Raw genomic sequence first — 16,855 nt, 5'->3', positions numbered from 1 at the left:
CATTAGAAACTTCACAATATAGTTAGGTTTTTAGGGTGGGGTTGGTCGATGGTGATGAAGACAGACAATAAGTCCAGCAATATCTGGAGTCTCTGTCCTGCAGCCTGATCTAACGCCAGCTTGATGGTCATGTATGAGATGGTTGGTCTGAATATGATCTTGAAGCTGTGCATAGACTGTTTTTTTTGATGATCTTGATGACAAAAGGTAAATTACTGGTGGGTTGGTAAATGAAGATGTTGTCAGGTCTTCAGGAGCAGGGGGATCTGGCCTGCCTTGAGAGCTTCAGGGAAAATGCCCTGAGTGAGGGAGACATCAACGATGTAAGTAGTGGTGAGAGAGAGCTTTTCCAGATGGGATTTTGATGCAAGATGAGGGTAAGAGCTCACTTTCAATGAGGGTGACTCTGAGGGAGTTCGAAGGTCTGCAAGGTCTTTGTGAGATAGTGGATGTCCATTGTGGGATGTAGCACAGAATAGTATGTGTCAGTGGAGAAACATGTTTGTTGTTGTCAGTTTTTTGTATATTTTCATTGAAGAAGTGATTGAAGTCACTGCACTTGACTGTCGACCGCAGGGTAGGCGAGTCAGACCTGGAGTTGATATAGTACTTTAAAAAATATATATTTCTGCTTCTGTTGGCAGGTTCATTGATGGTGGTGGTATAGTACATGGCTTTGGCTGATGTAACCAGTTGCCTGTGTGTAATTCGGAGGGACTTCGGTAGTGTGGGGTAATCCAGGATTCAGTTTTTTCTTTCATGTTCTATTTTGTCTGTAAATGGAGCCTTTGTTGTCAGCACTTGCATGCTTTATTTGGAGCGAGCATGGGTGTTCACATAGTCTTACAGAAATGCATTAAAATCATTTACAAGAAGGTTGGCATCAGGCACAGAGAGAACAGGAGGAGAGAAGAGTTCAAGCTTTGGGTTGTCTCAAGCAAGTTCTTTGAAGGCGTTCTCTTTTGGGTTAGTTTTGATCTGTAGGGTAGAAGCTAAGCAGGCAAATGGGGATGTTGCTGTGGGTTGTCTGCATTGGTTGTCTAATGTAGGAGTATGGGAGGCTTCCATTAAGTGGTGATGTCAAGAAGAAGAGCTTCAGGATGTCTCCTTTGGAGTGTTGATTGGATGACATACTGTACCGCTTTGAGAGGGTTGATGACGTTAAAGGGGGTGTCTCTTGTTTTCTAATTCTTGAGTTATCTGCTAGTTTAAAGTCACCAAGGATGGTGGTATGAGCGTTTTGATGGATGATATGGTCAGAAGGTCAGGGATTTTCTCTGAAGACTTTATGCTGTCCAAAAGACATGTAGATAAGATAGAAGGTGTGAAACTGAGATCTTGGAGTTGTGTGTTGCTTGCCTTTATTGAAGGAACAGGGGGTCCTATGGATGATGATGAGGCATCCTCTCTTTCCATGAATGCAATCTACAAGCTGGATGTTCTAGCCTGTGGGAAGAAGGGTGTTTAAAATGTGTGAGAATGTGAGGGTGAGTCCTTTTTCTGTGATGAATAGGGTTTTAAGTTAGTGATGCGTGATTAGGTGTACAATGCCTGGAGCATGGAGTACTGCGTGCATTGATGAAAATGAGATGGAGTGTGTGTGTTCAATAGTTTGAGGGCATGTGGTGGTTAGTGGGATTCATATATATATATATGTGTGTGTGTGTGTGTGTGTATGTATGTATATGTGTGTGTATATATATATATATATATATATATATATATACATATATATATATATATTTACACACACCCACACATGTATAATGTAAGAGCATTTTAATGCATAAAAGAAAAATAAAGAATTCAATTACAGCATTGGCATTTAACCCCTTCGCTGCCAGGCCTTTTTTTTGGCTTTTTGGGGCAGTTTGCGCTTAGGCCCTCATAACTTTTTGCCCACATAAGCTACCCACGCCAAATTTCCGTCCTTTTTTTCCAACATCCTAGGGATTCTAGAGTTACCCAGACTTTGTGGGTTCCCCTGAAGGAGACCAAGAAATTAGCCAAAATACAGTGAAAAGTTCATGTAAAAAAAAAAATGGAAAAAAGAGCTGCAGAAGAAGGCTTGTGGTTTTTTCACTGAAAATGGCATCAACAAAGGGTTTCCGGTGCTAATATCACCAGCTTCCCAGCTTTCAGGAACAGGCAGACTTGAATCAGAAAACCCAATTTTTCAACACAATTTTGGCATTTTACTGGGACATTCCCCATTTTCCTTTCCGTGTTGTTATCTTTCTTTGGGCTTCAAAGTCACATCAGCGTCTTTCATTGGTTCGTGGGCTTCCCTTTTAAAATCTGCTTGCTTTCATTAGTGGAAGGCATACGTCATGCCTTTTCCGGTGGTTAGCCCTCCTCGAGCGCAGTAACCAAGTACTGAAAACATACGAGGCTCGCTGTTTTCTCTCTTTTTTCGCAGCATGATCTCACTTGGCAGAAGTCAAGCGCTTTGCATGATATCGACCCTGTTACGTAGTTAATTGCACTTTTGCCGGTTATGTAGATAATTGCACTTTTGCCGATAGGTTTCACTACGAGTGAACTGTTATTTCCGTTTGTGTGTGTGCTTGGCACTGATGGCGGCCGTAAGCTCGCTTATGTGAAACTTTTACTTTTCAGTTCATATGGCGAGAAAAGTCCAGTTAGTTATGTGACACTGTTTTATTTTCATTTTCAATTTATGTGGCAAGAGAAGTCTGGTTAGGAGTTCACAATGCTAATTGCTCGAGCTCAAGCAAACACGAGACCGTTTGCATTGCAAATGCTTGTTACTATTTTTTGTGCTTTCGGCCTCCTTCCAGTTAGTAACAGAAATGGGTGTGAAACCAATGCTGGATCCCAGACAGCTAAATATTTCTGAAAAGTAGACAAATTTCTGAAATCAGCATGGGGTCATTTGTGTAGATCCTACAAGGTTTTCCTACAGAAAATAACAGCTGAAATAAAAGAATATTGGAATTGAGGTGAGAAAAAAGCAATTTTTCTCAATGTTTTACTCTGTAACTTTTCCCTGTAATGTCAGATTTTTTAAAGCAGTATACCGTTACATCTGCTTGACTCTTCTGGTTGTGGGGATATATAGGGCTTGTAGGTTTATCAAGAACCCTAGGTACCCAGAGCCAATAAATGAGCTGCACCTTGCAATGGGTTTTCATTCTGTACCTGGTATACAGCAATTCATTTGTTGAAATATAAAGAGTGAAAAATAGGTATCAAGAAAACCTTTGTATTTCCAAAATGGGCACAAGATAAGGTGTTGAGAAGAAGTGGTTATTTGCACATCTCTGAATTCCGGGGTGCCCATACTAGTATGTGAATTACAGGGCATTTCTCAAATAGACATCTTTTTTACACACTGTCTTACTTTGATAGGAAAGAAATGTATAGAAAGACAAGGGGCAAAAATACTTGTTTTGCTATTCTGTGTTCCCGCAAGTCTCCCGATAAAAATGGTACCTCACTTGCGTAGGTACGCCTAATGCTCGGGAGAGGAAACGCAACATGAACACACACATTTTTACATTGAAATCTGACGTGTTTTTTGCAAAGTGTGTAGCTGTACATTTTTGCCTCCAGCTCAGCCAGCACCTAGGGAAACCAACCAAACCTGTGCATTTTTTAAAACTGGACACCTAGGGGAATCCAGGATGGGGTGACTTGTGGGGCTCTCACCAGGTTCTGTTACCCAGAATCCTTTGCAAACCTCAAAATCTGGCTAAAAAAACACTTTTTCTTCACATTTTGGTCACAGAAAGTTCCGGAATCTGAGAGGAGCCACACATTTACTTCCACCCAGCATTCCCTTAAGTCTCCTGATAAAAATGGTACCTCGCTTGTGTGGGTAGGCCTTGTGCCCGTGAAAGGAAATGCCCCAAAACACTACGTGGACACATCAAAATGATCAAATACTAAACTACTCATTTTTGCGGCAGGGGACCTGCATTTTTAGTCCTGGGCTCAGCAGCCATCTAGGGAAACCTACCAAACCCAAACATTTCTGAAAACTAGACACCCGAGGGAATCCAGGGAGGTGTGACTTGCTTGGATTCCCCCTATGTTTTCTTACCCAGAATCCTCAGCAAATCTCAAATTAGCTAAAAAAAAATCACATTTTCCCACATTTCTGTGTGGGATCACCACACCGGGACAGATTTCCTACCACTCAACGTTCCCCTCAGTCTCCCGGTAAAAATGGTACCTCACTTGTGTAGGTGGGCCAAGTGACTGTGACAGGGAAGAGCCAAAAACATGTCAAAATTAGGGGGGAACCAAAGCGGGTTCGAAAGGGCAGTTTGAAAAAAATAAATTTTTTGGCTGACAAGTATAGATGAGACAATACTGGGTGGTAGGCTGCCCCCCCAAACAAAACACGCACGTACACACACACCAATCGCTGGTGCCTAAGTGGTGCCCCCGGGGGCGGGGGGCAGAAAATTCCTAATAAAAAAATTCCCCCCCCCCCGGGGAGCGACCCTTGCCTAAGGGTCACCCCTCTCATCGATATAAATAAATAAATAAATCCCTGGGGTCTAGTGGCTTCTGCTAATAGAAATAGGTTGATCTGTCCCCAAGGGGGGCAGAAATGGCCTAAAAACAATTTGCCTCCCCCTCCCCCCTGGGAGCGACCCTTATCAATATAAATAAATAAAAAAATCCCTGGTGTCTAGTGGCTTCTGCCCCCCCCCCCCCACCAAATAAAAAAATTACCCCCCTGGGAGCGACCCTTGCCTAAGGGGTCGCTCCCCTTATCAATATAGAAGAAAAAAAACATTCCTGGTGCCTAATGGCTTCTGACCCCCCCCACCCCCCCCCGGGGGCAGATCGGCCTAATTAATATAGGCTGATCTGCCCCTGGGGGGCCAGAAATGGCCTTATAATAAATTGCTCCCCTTGGGGAGCGACCTTTGTTTGTTTACCTAAAGTAAACAAAGTCCCTAGTGCAGTGGTTCCCAATATGTGCGCCGCGGCTCCCCTGTGCGCCGTCAAAACTAGCCAGGGGCGCCGCACACAGTTTCGGAACCAATGCATACATATATTGCCCTCCACATTGAGTTAAATGACAATAATAAAAAAAAATACAAAATCAGTGGAAGATCAGTATCAGCAGCCTGCAAGGGGCACAGCCACTAAGTAAGGCTTGCTTGATTTCGAGCACTAAAACAGAATCGTTTAATCTGCATTCCGTTGATTTTCCATTTTATGATTCGGACCTAAATAATGAAAACTAGTTTGTGGTGCGTCTCCTATTTAGTAAATCCTGCAGCGCCCTCTAGTGGCCATGAACTGTCACGCATAGTCCTGGTGTGCTGCACTTTTCTGGGCTGCTAATTCAGAACACTAGCTCAATCAATGTAAATTTAAATAAAAGCAGTGGCCTAGCAAAGATGTATTTAGCCCTAATGCGAACAAGACAATGGGAATCCCTTTTCCTCCTCGTTGGTTACTAAAAATAACCATGCTTGGGGTACAGTCCCCCTAGTATCCCTGTGCACCAGCTGCACGTACTGCACTAATGCATCATCTTACAGGGCTCTGAGGTCCTTTTGATTTGAATAATTTAATCATTCTGTCATTCTGTGGGCAAATAACGAGGTGCCTTTTAAATATGTTTTTTTAGAATCTGCTCTGTTTTCGAGGTGATAATTTTCCACTTTTAAACTATTGAGACATTTGCAAACCACTGAACCAAAGATAAGAAATATAATATTTGTTGCATACATGCCAACCCGATTTTGATGAGACACTCCCAAATTTAAAAGCATAATTAACTTTTTTTTGCTGTCTCCTGTCTGAAATTGCTCTCACCTTAAATATGTCAATGAGGAAAATACATTTGCCCGATTTTTTTTTCTTAAAATTTCCCACTTTCAGTTCTACAATGTTGGCATGTATGGTATGGCAATCATCATTGTGTAATATATATATGTCAAGTTGCTATAGGAGAGGAGGAAGGAGAGGGGACAGCTCAATCTACTCGTGAGAATGTGGGTGCTCTTCTCATCAAATGATCCCTACCTCTTTCACTTATCTCTCCGGTACCCATGAATTTCAAGGTGTTACTTTTTTTTTGTAGAAGTGACTTAGCAAATCAACACCTATATGATGCCTCAGTAGGAGGGAGCCTAAATCTTGGTGAGCTGCCTACGTAACGTATGCTAGTGGGGAACATAAAGAGAGCACAGATTTTACAGACCTGTATAGTAATCCCTCAGCATTAGTAGGCCGTGCTGAGATCTTAGTGAAGCCTGATTAAGGCCTTTCTAGTAAAGAGCCCAAATATAATTTATCGCTCTGCACAAGGAGTCAAGTGCTTAGTATTATTTCCAGTGAAAAAAATAGGAGTACTCCCGAGGCCGTGCGTACATCTCCCCACCCATGAAAAAAAAAGTAACATAATGGGGAGCCACAGTCCACAGCCAATAGGTCAAGGGAGCCACAGGTCAAAAAAGTTTGGGAAACACTTCCCTAGTGTCTAGTGGGCATTTCTGCAGCACGATCGCTATGCAATCGTGCTGCAGGAATGCACAGAGAGACGTGAAAAGGGAAGGAAAAGCCTTTCCTTCCGTTTTCATGCCTCTCTGCCTCCACGCTGTACCAAGGAAAACCTAATCAGTTTCTCCTCTGGTCGCTTCCAGCGTGACGGGAGTTGACCCCTGATGAGGTCAGCGTGCGTTGGCACGCCAATGTCATCAGACGCCACTGGGGGGGTCATGGGGGCGGGGTGGAAGGGGAAGCGATTTCCCTTCCAACCCTGCCCTAGGGGGGTGGGTGGAAGGCCATTGGGGGGAGCGCCAGCTCTTCCCCCGAGGGCCTGTTCCAGGACGTAATGGTTATGTCCGTGGCGCCTCAGCGCCTCGCCACCGGATGTAACCATTACGTCCATGGCGGGAAGGGGTTAAATGTTTACATTTGTTTAATCAGAGGCTGCATGTCAACATTCATTAACATTATCTTCATTATCATGGCTGGGAGAAGAATAGTACATAAAGGTCTTTATAACCAATTGTCGCAGCTGCTTCATTCTTTATTTAGTTGTAGTGTATGGTCTTCTATAGCATTCTGCTTCTATTTACAACAGTTCCCCCTATTGTCTAGGTCGGTCACTACACATTGCCTCCTCCTGTCCATTCTTGTGAATTCCCTTGTTTAAGTCCCCATCTTGCATTTTTCAGGGAGGCATATTATCATTGTGGAGTCATGTTTTCATTATGTTTTTGGTGAAAATCCAGTGATATTACTTAATGTGAACATAAATGCTGGGAAATGGACATCTGCTTGACTTGATTCTTTAAAGTTGATTTTGGTGGGGAATCAGTGGTGTCATGTCCCGTAGAGTTTGATGCTGCCAAATGCAGTGATTATATTTCATGTGGAAATGGATGACTGGAAACGTATACCAAATATACATATTTAAGGTGTGCCACAATTTCCATTGCAATCATTCATGATGCTAACTCCACCAAAGCTGGAGTTGAACTGCTTCTGTAGGTAAGACTTTTAACTGTCGTTAGCAGAATTAGCAACATCCAGAGAATAGTCTCTGAATTGGGTGACTAAATTGCAGGAGATGCAAAAGGAGAATCTGGAAGTTTTGACTAGATCCACTGTTACTACCATGCTCTAAATCAGAATCAAAGTAATTTGTCTAGGGTGCTGTAGACCTGGCCCGTGGGTTTAGACATGGCTGGGCAGTACTTGTGCCTGGCTGGGCTACTTCTAGGCTGGGTGGAAATGGGCTCCGTACTGGGCTGATAAAAAGGCAGAGCCATTGACAAAATTCAGCACAATCATATGTGATTGAGGCTGTTTTAAGGTCTAGGGTGTGACAGAAGCATAGCTGTCAAACTGACTTATTGCGAAGCATATACAAATAGTACCTTTTTGATCCACCTCTTCCAACCATTGGTTTTCTATAGCCAGCCTCTTTTAGCCATTAGCTTGGGAGTGTAACAATCATGTGTGGGCTCAGCCCAGTGGTGTATTCATCTCTCAGTTGATGGTATTGGCTGTATCAATGTATCCTTTGACCTCCTCTCCATTGAACTGCATGAGGGACTGCTTTACAGTTATAGCCCTCTCAATCCACTCTTTCTGGCTCTATATTGTGTCTCACTCTCATGTGGTAATGCTGCATGCGTTAACATGTTTAACCAGGCATATTGACTTTGACACTGCTAGTTTAAATCACACTCGAAATTCAGTATTCCACTGACCTATTAGTCATAAATTTCAGACCTGCTGCACTGAGTTTACCTTCCATCCTTCCAAGGACCATAAAATGAATACCTTTCAGTTGTTTATTAAAGCCTAGAGTCTACACTGCTGTGTACTACACAGAATTACGGTTGTTATTGTTAGTGTTGAAAGTACAACCGCCAGGCAAAATGCTCCATCACATCAAATAAAATAGAGGACTTTTGTTTTTCACTACATTTCACACCATTAGGCATGTGTCTAATCTTGGTGTATTAAACTCATTAATGTTTACAAATGTGAATCATGTGAAAACTTTGAAGGTGCCATGATTAGAAGGAGAGCATCCAAGACCACTGGGAGGCCATTTACTGTACGGAGACAGTTGTTGATGGATTTGGCCTCAAATGAAAGATTACACTTTGAGAAATACCTGTTCATTTCACCCTGTTTGGTAGTCCTGTTTATTGACACAGTAGTGTTGGAAAACTGTGAGGTCTAGGATAAAATTTGAAGTGACAGTGTGAGCGCGTGTGACCTTATTTGTTGTTTGATAATTTATTCATGAGAGGATGCGTTAGAGGTTCGATAGACCTTTTGACTCAGGCTATGAGTGTTCCACCATGGGTACAAATTTTACTCATGTCCTAAACAACAACAATGCAACCTGTTTAACCAATCCTTATCAGAGGCTAGGAGTCAGTAATCTTTACACAACATGACCCATGTGGCCATGAATAACCACACCTTTTAGTTATGTTAGAAAGTTTCTTTCCCTAGATTAACAATGCTAATGTCGCGTAAAGTAATCTCAGAATTTAATGATAAACATATACAAACCACACAGGCTGACCAAAGCGGCACAAGAATCTCAATTTAACCAAAGCATTTATCATTACCTATTCAAGGGTTACCGTACAAATTAACAAAAAGAATATCTGAACAATAAAAATGGCATACCTCTAGACTCAACGGATTAATAAAATCAATCCCTTGTTAATAACAATTGTTAGCACATGACACTAAATAACCGTCTAATTCGAAAGGCATGTTTGGATCTCATGCAAAAGTTAATTTGAAAAGCATCTCACTAGGGCTCTAACAAAATAGCAGTTGGTACTTAAAAGAAAGAACAAAAACACTGACAATCAATAATAGGCAATGGCTAAAGGCTATCAAGAAAGGGTATCTGGAACTACTCTGCTCCTGCTAAATGCAGCAGCAATAAGTCAAAAATCACAAATAACAATTGTTAGCACATGGCAAATTAGCTAACCCTCTAATTCGAATGGCATGTTTGGACCTCATGCAAAAGTAATTAAGGCAAAAGATAATTTGGAAAACATCTAACTAGGGCTGTAACAAAATAGTGGTTGGTTCTTAAAAGAAAGAACAAAAATCTATAACACGGAGAATTGCATTTTGTTATACCTCTGCTTAAATGGATCAGCAAGTGGTGACTTCTTCGTTAGTTGGCATCCATCTGGTCAGTGCCGACAGGGGACAGTGAAGGGGTTTGGCTCAGCCACGATTGGACTCTTAAGTTAACTGAGCCAGCTTTGAAAGGGCATCAAGCTAAGGAAACAGCATCAATAGCATTAGCAATCAATATGCAATGGCTAAAGGCTATCAAGAAAGGGTATCTGGAACTGATCTGCTCTTGCTAAGTGCAGCCGCAATAAGTCAAAAACCACAAAGTAATTTGCAAGACCTTATTGGTAATAAAATCGGGTGTTCACATCACCATTTTTCCATCAGGTAACATTTTGTTGTGATCACAACTCCAGTCAGTGAAGCCATTGTCATGTCCTGGGAACTTTAGTTTCTCATGCACCAAGGATACATATGTATCAATAGGTAGTACATTGCAGTACAACAGACAGTTCTCACAAGAAAGTTTAAGACATTTACAAATGATTTGATCAGCGCTGTATGAATAAGTGAATTCTAGTAAAACAAAAAACATTCACAAACATTTATTTATGCCATGAGGCTTAACATGAGGCCTTGTCAACTAGGCTCATCATTTCACAATTACTCTGTGCCTAGTAAAGTTAAGCAAATACATATCATTAATACATTGGTATAGTCCACTAATACATTTAGTTACATGTGCCTTTTATTTCTAAGCAGTTAATGTTCTTTCTTTATTAATGTCGAACATGTTATGACTGCCACCTAGGTGGGCACATTTTCAAAATCTTGAGTTCTCTATATTAGCCTAATTCATGTAATCTCTCAGCTACTAATCCACTCAAATTTATTAGTAATTAATTCGGCTTTCACAGCAATAGTTTTGATACAGTGTTGTTTTAATCTGTGTTGATGTTTGAGCACTTTACAATGTTTCACTTGGTTGCTAGTTCTGAGGAACGTGTGATGGACAATACGAGCCAAGATCTGTTGTTCCACCAGCAGAGATTGAGGTCTGCTTGAAAGATGGCATCAGATGTTATCATCTGGGTCATTGAAGTGAACATATAAAGTGAAGGCAGCAGGAAAGGAAGGTTGAAGGTTGGGAGGGGCTTAATTTTGTATCTGTGGGTAATGACATCCAGCGATAAGTTTTCACTTACCACTACACATTGCATATTATATGTTTGGCAGATTAGTATATTTGTAAGACAGCATGTTTTTTGTGTATTAAGGCAACATCTCAGCAGGTCTGGCATCACATTCCATTTCTAGAAGCCCTCAGGAGATAGTGTCAACGATGGTTAAAGGAATTCACTGAACAGAAACTCACTCTTTTATGCGACACAATAGAACTAAAATAATTCAAAGCTACCTGGTGGGATGTAACAGAGTAAGCATACTAGGAATATCAGTGTAAGTCTGACTGCAAGGAAAGGGGCAGAATGGGAGGTCCTCGCACGGCATCTGCTGTGGAATTCCCTGAATATTTGGCCAGAGGTTTTACAGGGAAATAGCGCAGAAGATCCCTAGATGCTGGAAACCATTGATATTTTTAAATCAACCTTATAAATATTGTTTTATTATTTATGCTTTTGCCCATTTCCTCTTTTCTGTCTTTGCTGAGATGACTTCCTCTGGGGGCCCACTTTGGCCCCACCAGCTTTCCCTACTGCCTTGCCTTTCCTGTAGTAATTGTGTTGCTTCCACATCACCCGCTGTCTCTTACTGTGTTTTGGCAGTGTTTCCCACCTGTGTACCAGATGTCCCACCTAGCCATGTACATGTTTATGCATCAGAACTCGTTCTGAGGATCTATTACTTTAATATCCTTGTTCTCAGGCACAAACTCATTGGCAGCAAAAAACAATGTGTTTATTTTTTTAATTTGGGATAGGTTAAAGGTCTTAATACCCTGCCTTAAGCTAATACACTCTATTTGCTTTTTAAGGAAGAATTTATTTAGTTAGATGGCAGTAGGAAAATAGACTATACCGGTCTCCTAAGAGTATTATGATATATTTTCCATATGCTACATTTATGCTGTGTGGATAGGTTTTACACATTCCACTCAGTAATGAAACATGTTGATTGATCTTACATTCTAGGCTTAGACAAAAATGTCTGCTGATTCAGGCGAAGCAACTGGTACCAAAGTGGAGCCGGAGGTGGAGCAAATGGATAACTGTGCTGTGCAGTCTGGAGCCGGAGACTTGGAACCCGATACTGCTGCTGCTGCACTTTTGAAGGACACTTCAGAAGCAGAGCCCAGTGGAGCAGGGCCTTTGCCAGTAGTGGAAGAAAAGACAGCTGATCCAGAGCTCCCATTGAAGGAAGAAGTAGTTAGAACTCAACCTTCCTCCGTAGAAGGAACAGAGAACAGACCTGAGTGCAGCGACTTTGTCAGTCTAGAACCTGAGCCTGGAGCCGAAGGGACACAGGAAGAACAATGTGCTCAGGTACTTGTCTGTAAATCACATCAATGCAAATGGACGAATGGAAGAACTGTTGATATTTCTGTTTTTAAATGCGCTTCTCTGAGGCCAGCATACACTCAAACAAGCAGTAGCCTGTAGCATAGTCATCCATACTGATGTAGGCAAACCACTGCCCTCACTTATCAATTTGACATCCTTACAGTACAAGCCGCTCTGTGTTTTTGGCTGCCTGCCTTATTTGAATATTGAAATCCTTTTCATGCAGCATTTTATGTTTCATGTTTACAGTGTCTCCAAGTTCTCTGGTAAACGTTTTAGGTAGAATCGCATATTGACACTATATAAAAAACCTATCATGTATAAATAAATCACTAATGGAATGTAGAGGAGAAATAGTGCTCCAGGATTCAATTTATACATCTCCTACTTGATAATCATTAGTGGAGATCTGGCCTCTTTTTGGAATCTGCTGGCCTTGCTACAGCTTTGGCTCCACTTCCTATGAATTCAGTGCTCTAGGTCCGAGCACTTGAGAGGTTCCTAGCCTGCTAGCTCTATGGTAAAAGTGCCTGCAGGTTAAGGGTTTCTTCAGTGAATGATAAGGCATCATTAACATGTTGCAGTGGAGTTGAATAATCGTTTTCATAGTCTTACATTGTACAGATTAGTGCAGTATTATTGAATATACAGACTTGAATGGGGTGTCTTTTTCAGTAGTTTATTGGTTCTCTCTTCCCATTGGCCAGCAATATTATGGATTCCAAAGGTTTTTGAAGATGAATAAGCAGGTTGCAAGCTGCCAAGACTTAGGTTTTTCTAAAGACATGCAAGGGAGGCCAGAAGCCACCCATAGGATTCACACGTTTGTTAAAATCTTATCTTTCAGAAGGTCGGTGCTGAAAGATGGTTGTTCTAATTCTAGTTCTTATTGGCAAACTTGTCCAATCTCTTTCTCATGACACCAGTGGATGGCTTCACCAATAGCTATTGGCAGTGAGGTTCTTTCTGATCATCAGTCTCTTCTGCATGAATCAAAAATGTAGATGCTCACTCTGTTGTATATTAACTTTTATGGGCTTTAGCCTGATTGATGGGGCATTCGATAATGTTTTTTCAGAGCGTTTAACATCCACAGGTATGATTGTGTTTTGGTTCTAGGCTGAGCCAACGTCTAACAAAGTTCACTTTTAGGAGTGAACTCTTTAATAGTGTTGTTTGGGCATTTTTGCTGGTCCTTCAAAACCTTGAGAAGGCAGACTGGGCCCTCTTTCCTCATAGGTACACTTTGTGTGCATGGCAGCTTTTGGGTTGTTAGTTATGTTTGGTAAAGGGTTTAGCGCTCCGTTTTAGATGTTTCTGAAAAACCCATGGTCTCTGGAACACATTAAATGGTTACCTGTGTGGAAAGCAGCATGGTTTTACTCTATTTTGCAGCTCTGTCTTTGTTCCTCTGGGTATGTCAGTTCTAACTCCAGGAGAATGGGCTCTTCTGCCAGCCTTTACTGGTGCTGTGCAGGGAACATCTGCATTTTCATATTGATTCATAAGCCAGTAACAGCCATCTTGCTCAAATTCCAGCCACATGTAGGGTAAGAGATGGGTATTTGACCACATAATCATTTTCTGCTGTTAGATCTTTTGGGTTTGAAGACCTCTGTAAACCAGCTGGGACCATGTAAGTTCTTCAGCTACATGGTTTTCTCAAGTTCCTCACATATATCATTCGTGCCCCTTCCAGTTGTGAGGCCATTTTAGGGGGTTTATTTCAGATGAACATTATATGCTTTCTTCTCTCCTGTAAGCCAGGTTTATGTTTTTTCTTTTTCTTGCTGCAGAATTACCCACCATTCAGCATTTGGATCAGGGTACAGATAGGCACGGTAAATTTTTGTTTTCCTTAACAGTTCATCTTTATTTTCTGATGGTGCGTATTTCTTTTTTGCTAAAGTATCCTGTTTTTTTGGCACCTCTCTTTCTGGGCATTTGTTTTCTTCCATATTGATTTGCATTGGGGTCCAGTGTCAATACCAAGTTGTTTGTTCATTGAGGGGCCATCTCCTCTTTAATGGTGATATGGAGGCCGGTAATTTAGGTTGTGTGATTAACATGGAGTATCAGTGTTACTCCAGAGTCGTCAGACTCCATTAAATTATTTGTCCAGTCAGAGTAAGAGGACTTGCTTCTGTCCAGAGAAGCTAATCGACTTTTCTCAAGTTCTCAAGAGTTAGACAAGAGTTGTTACATAAAATATAAGTGTAAGAAAATAGGCATAGCTCTGCAGTTGGGTGAACTACTTACTCCAGATTTTGTCCCTGTGCCTCAAATCAGTTTTTTTAAATTCTCATTATGAGTGATGATGAAATGCAGGAATATGGATAGTTCCTTTCTTCTCCTAGGAGAGGTGATGTCTGCTTTTTCTGGTTAATATTCTTAGGGATATTTATTTTAAGGAGAGACACAAGCCTCGGTTTTCCTCAGTTTTTTCTAGTTTTCCTCTGCAGGGAGTTTTGCAACCAAACGTTATCTTACCAAGATATGCAATTTTTCTTGTCTCCTTTACCTCTTACCCAGGATTCTGGCTGTGCGGGGCACCTTCTCAGAGAAGGAGAAAAGGGCCAGCTTCCATTGTATCATACCATGATTTAACAATACAATTTCTCTGGAACCTCTTTTCAGGAATGATGAGTTATGTACTTTGTGGAACTCCTTCAGGGTGAGCCTGAATTAGTGTTAAAATTCCTTAAAGGGTGTTTACAATGTCAGTTGATATGTGATAACACAGGGTACGTTGAGGGTTTTTTGCCATCAGGATCCTTGATTTGCCCTTCTTTTGCTTAGCATTTCTCTAATGAGATTTTTTCGGGTTGCAACTGAGAATTCGTCCCATTTCTTTTTCTGCGTCCTCCTTTTGTTTTTTTCTACATTATGGCTTTTCTCTTGAGGAGACTCTTATCACGTTGTATCCTCTCAAGTGTTTTCCACTCTGCTCCTGTTTTGGGTGAGATGAACTCTGTTTAGAGCAGACATCCATACTTTTAGCTTATTGTTCACATGAGTTGATCATTTAATTACTTGTTCCTTTCTTAGAGCTGGAGTTCCTCCCTTCTATTTTCTAACACTTTTTCAGTGTTCCTCATGCTTATTGTGTCACAGACACATGGCATACATGAGTTAAAATCCTCCTAACGTGGACAATGTGAGCTTTCAGATCATCTTAAAGAAACTGAATTCTGAAGGTATGATCTATTTCTTGTGTGTAGGGGTCGGAGATCTTTTTGTTTTTCACACTGAGACATTGCGTAATTTCTGTCATTTCTTTTGACTATGAAGCTGGATTTACTCTTCCGAGTAGTAATTCTGCAGTATAGAGGCAAACTGGCAGCCCCATGAGCATATTGATGTTGACTACAGATTCATTTTGTTGTGTTTTGTGTCTTTGTCACTGTGGCTGTAGTATGTGTTTTTAACATGAACGCCTTTTGCCTTAAATTTGACTGTAAATAAGCCTAACACTGCATTATTTGGATTTCTGTATGTCTGATAATGGGACTGCTTGATTGCATTGAAGACATATTGCTTGGGTAGATCCTCATCAAGTAAGAAATGGGACATGTTTTCATGATGCTGATTAGGAGCCAGAAATGGGACATGTTTTCATGATGCTGCCTAGGAGCCTCCCATAGAATGTCTTTTCTGCTCTGAATGGGATCCTAGTAGACTTAAGGCCTCATTTAGATCTCAGCAGAAGGGTTACTCCATCACAGCGGTGACGGATATACCGTCCGGCAAAATATAAATCATATTCTGTGGGATTTATATTTCGGCGGACGGGATATCCGTCACTGTTGTGATGGAGTAATCAATTCACCGAGATCTAAATCTGGCCCTGGGGTGGTTATCTCTAAGGAAGCTGCAGCTTGAACTTTATTACGCAGTGGCACATCTAGAATGGCTGATAAGGTGGGCAATAGATGGTGATAATATGGAACTACAATACCTGGGACATGAACTTAGTGGAGATGTGATTGTTCAACATTTGACACATCCCCATAAGGGTGTTAATACTTTGTCACACCTGGTGATGGTGGCTAGATATAGATGGAAGCACACCTAATGCACACCGGGGTGCAGACCCCATGGGTGCCAAAACTACCATTGTGTTCACTACTGAGATTCAGTATGCTGATGGACAGGATTGTGGTGTGCTCATAGACTCCGGCATAAGTGAAACCCATAGATGATTTGGTAGTTTATAATCACTTTGCTCTCCTTACACAATTTAACACAAACATTTCCCTTGACCCTTGTCGATTCCTGGCAAATAATGTGCTTTACATTGCCTTTAAAGAAACATGGGAGGAGTAGCCTAACCACTCCAGATATACACACCATTTTTCAGGCTGCATTAACTAGTGGTTATGAACTACTGGTGACTCATTTATATACCCAGCTGATAGCTCAAACAAAGATTGCTTTAACTGCGCTTAAAGCTGTCTGGGAGATGGATGTGAATTATGAAATTCCCAATAGCAAGTGAAAGTGGCCAGTGGGTTTCCCTATGGTAGTATCTAGAAATGTCTGTTTTCAATTGATTCACTACCATATACTGCACTGGTGTTATCTAACATAGTGCTCGTAGATTACTTCGCACAGTAGCAGACAAGAGACCTAGATGTAATGCTACTAATACAGTTTCTGGGTATATCCAAATTTGGCTTGTTGAGTTGTGTATCCCAAGCACTCCTAAGACCTTCTGGCTTGGCATAATGCTGCAATTCAAGAAGGCATGGAAGCGACTAGATTTGTAGACC

The 16,855-nt window shown here is 41.3% G+C and overlaps 1 protein-coding gene across 1 annotated transcript in view; it reads left to right on the top strand.

Moving 5' to 3' along the window:
* Window positions 1-16,855, top strand: part of FAM114A1 (family with sequence similarity 114 member A1) — a 151,149-nt gene that overhangs the window by 28,872 nt on the left and 105,422 nt on the right. Inside the window, exon 2 of the mRNA XM_069202098.1 lies at window positions 11,715-12,065. Within this exon, the coding sequence (XP_069058199.1) occupies window positions 11,727-12,065 (339 nt within the window). The 5' untranslated portion in view covers window positions 11,715-11,726. The remainder of the gene's footprint in view (window positions 1-11,714; window positions 12,066-16,855) is intronic.

Source organism: Pleurodeles waltl, chromosome 1_2 (genome assembly GCF_031143425.1).
Source record: "Pleurodeles waltl isolate 20211129_DDA chromosome 1_2, aPleWal1.hap1.20221129, whole genome shotgun sequence".
Lineage (NCBI taxonomy): Eukaryota > Metazoa > Chordata > Amphibia > Caudata > Salamandridae > Pleurodeles > Pleurodeles waltl.
The sequence above is the reverse complement of the archived record's forward strand: the minus strand, read 5'-3'. Positions and strand labels throughout refer to the sequence as shown.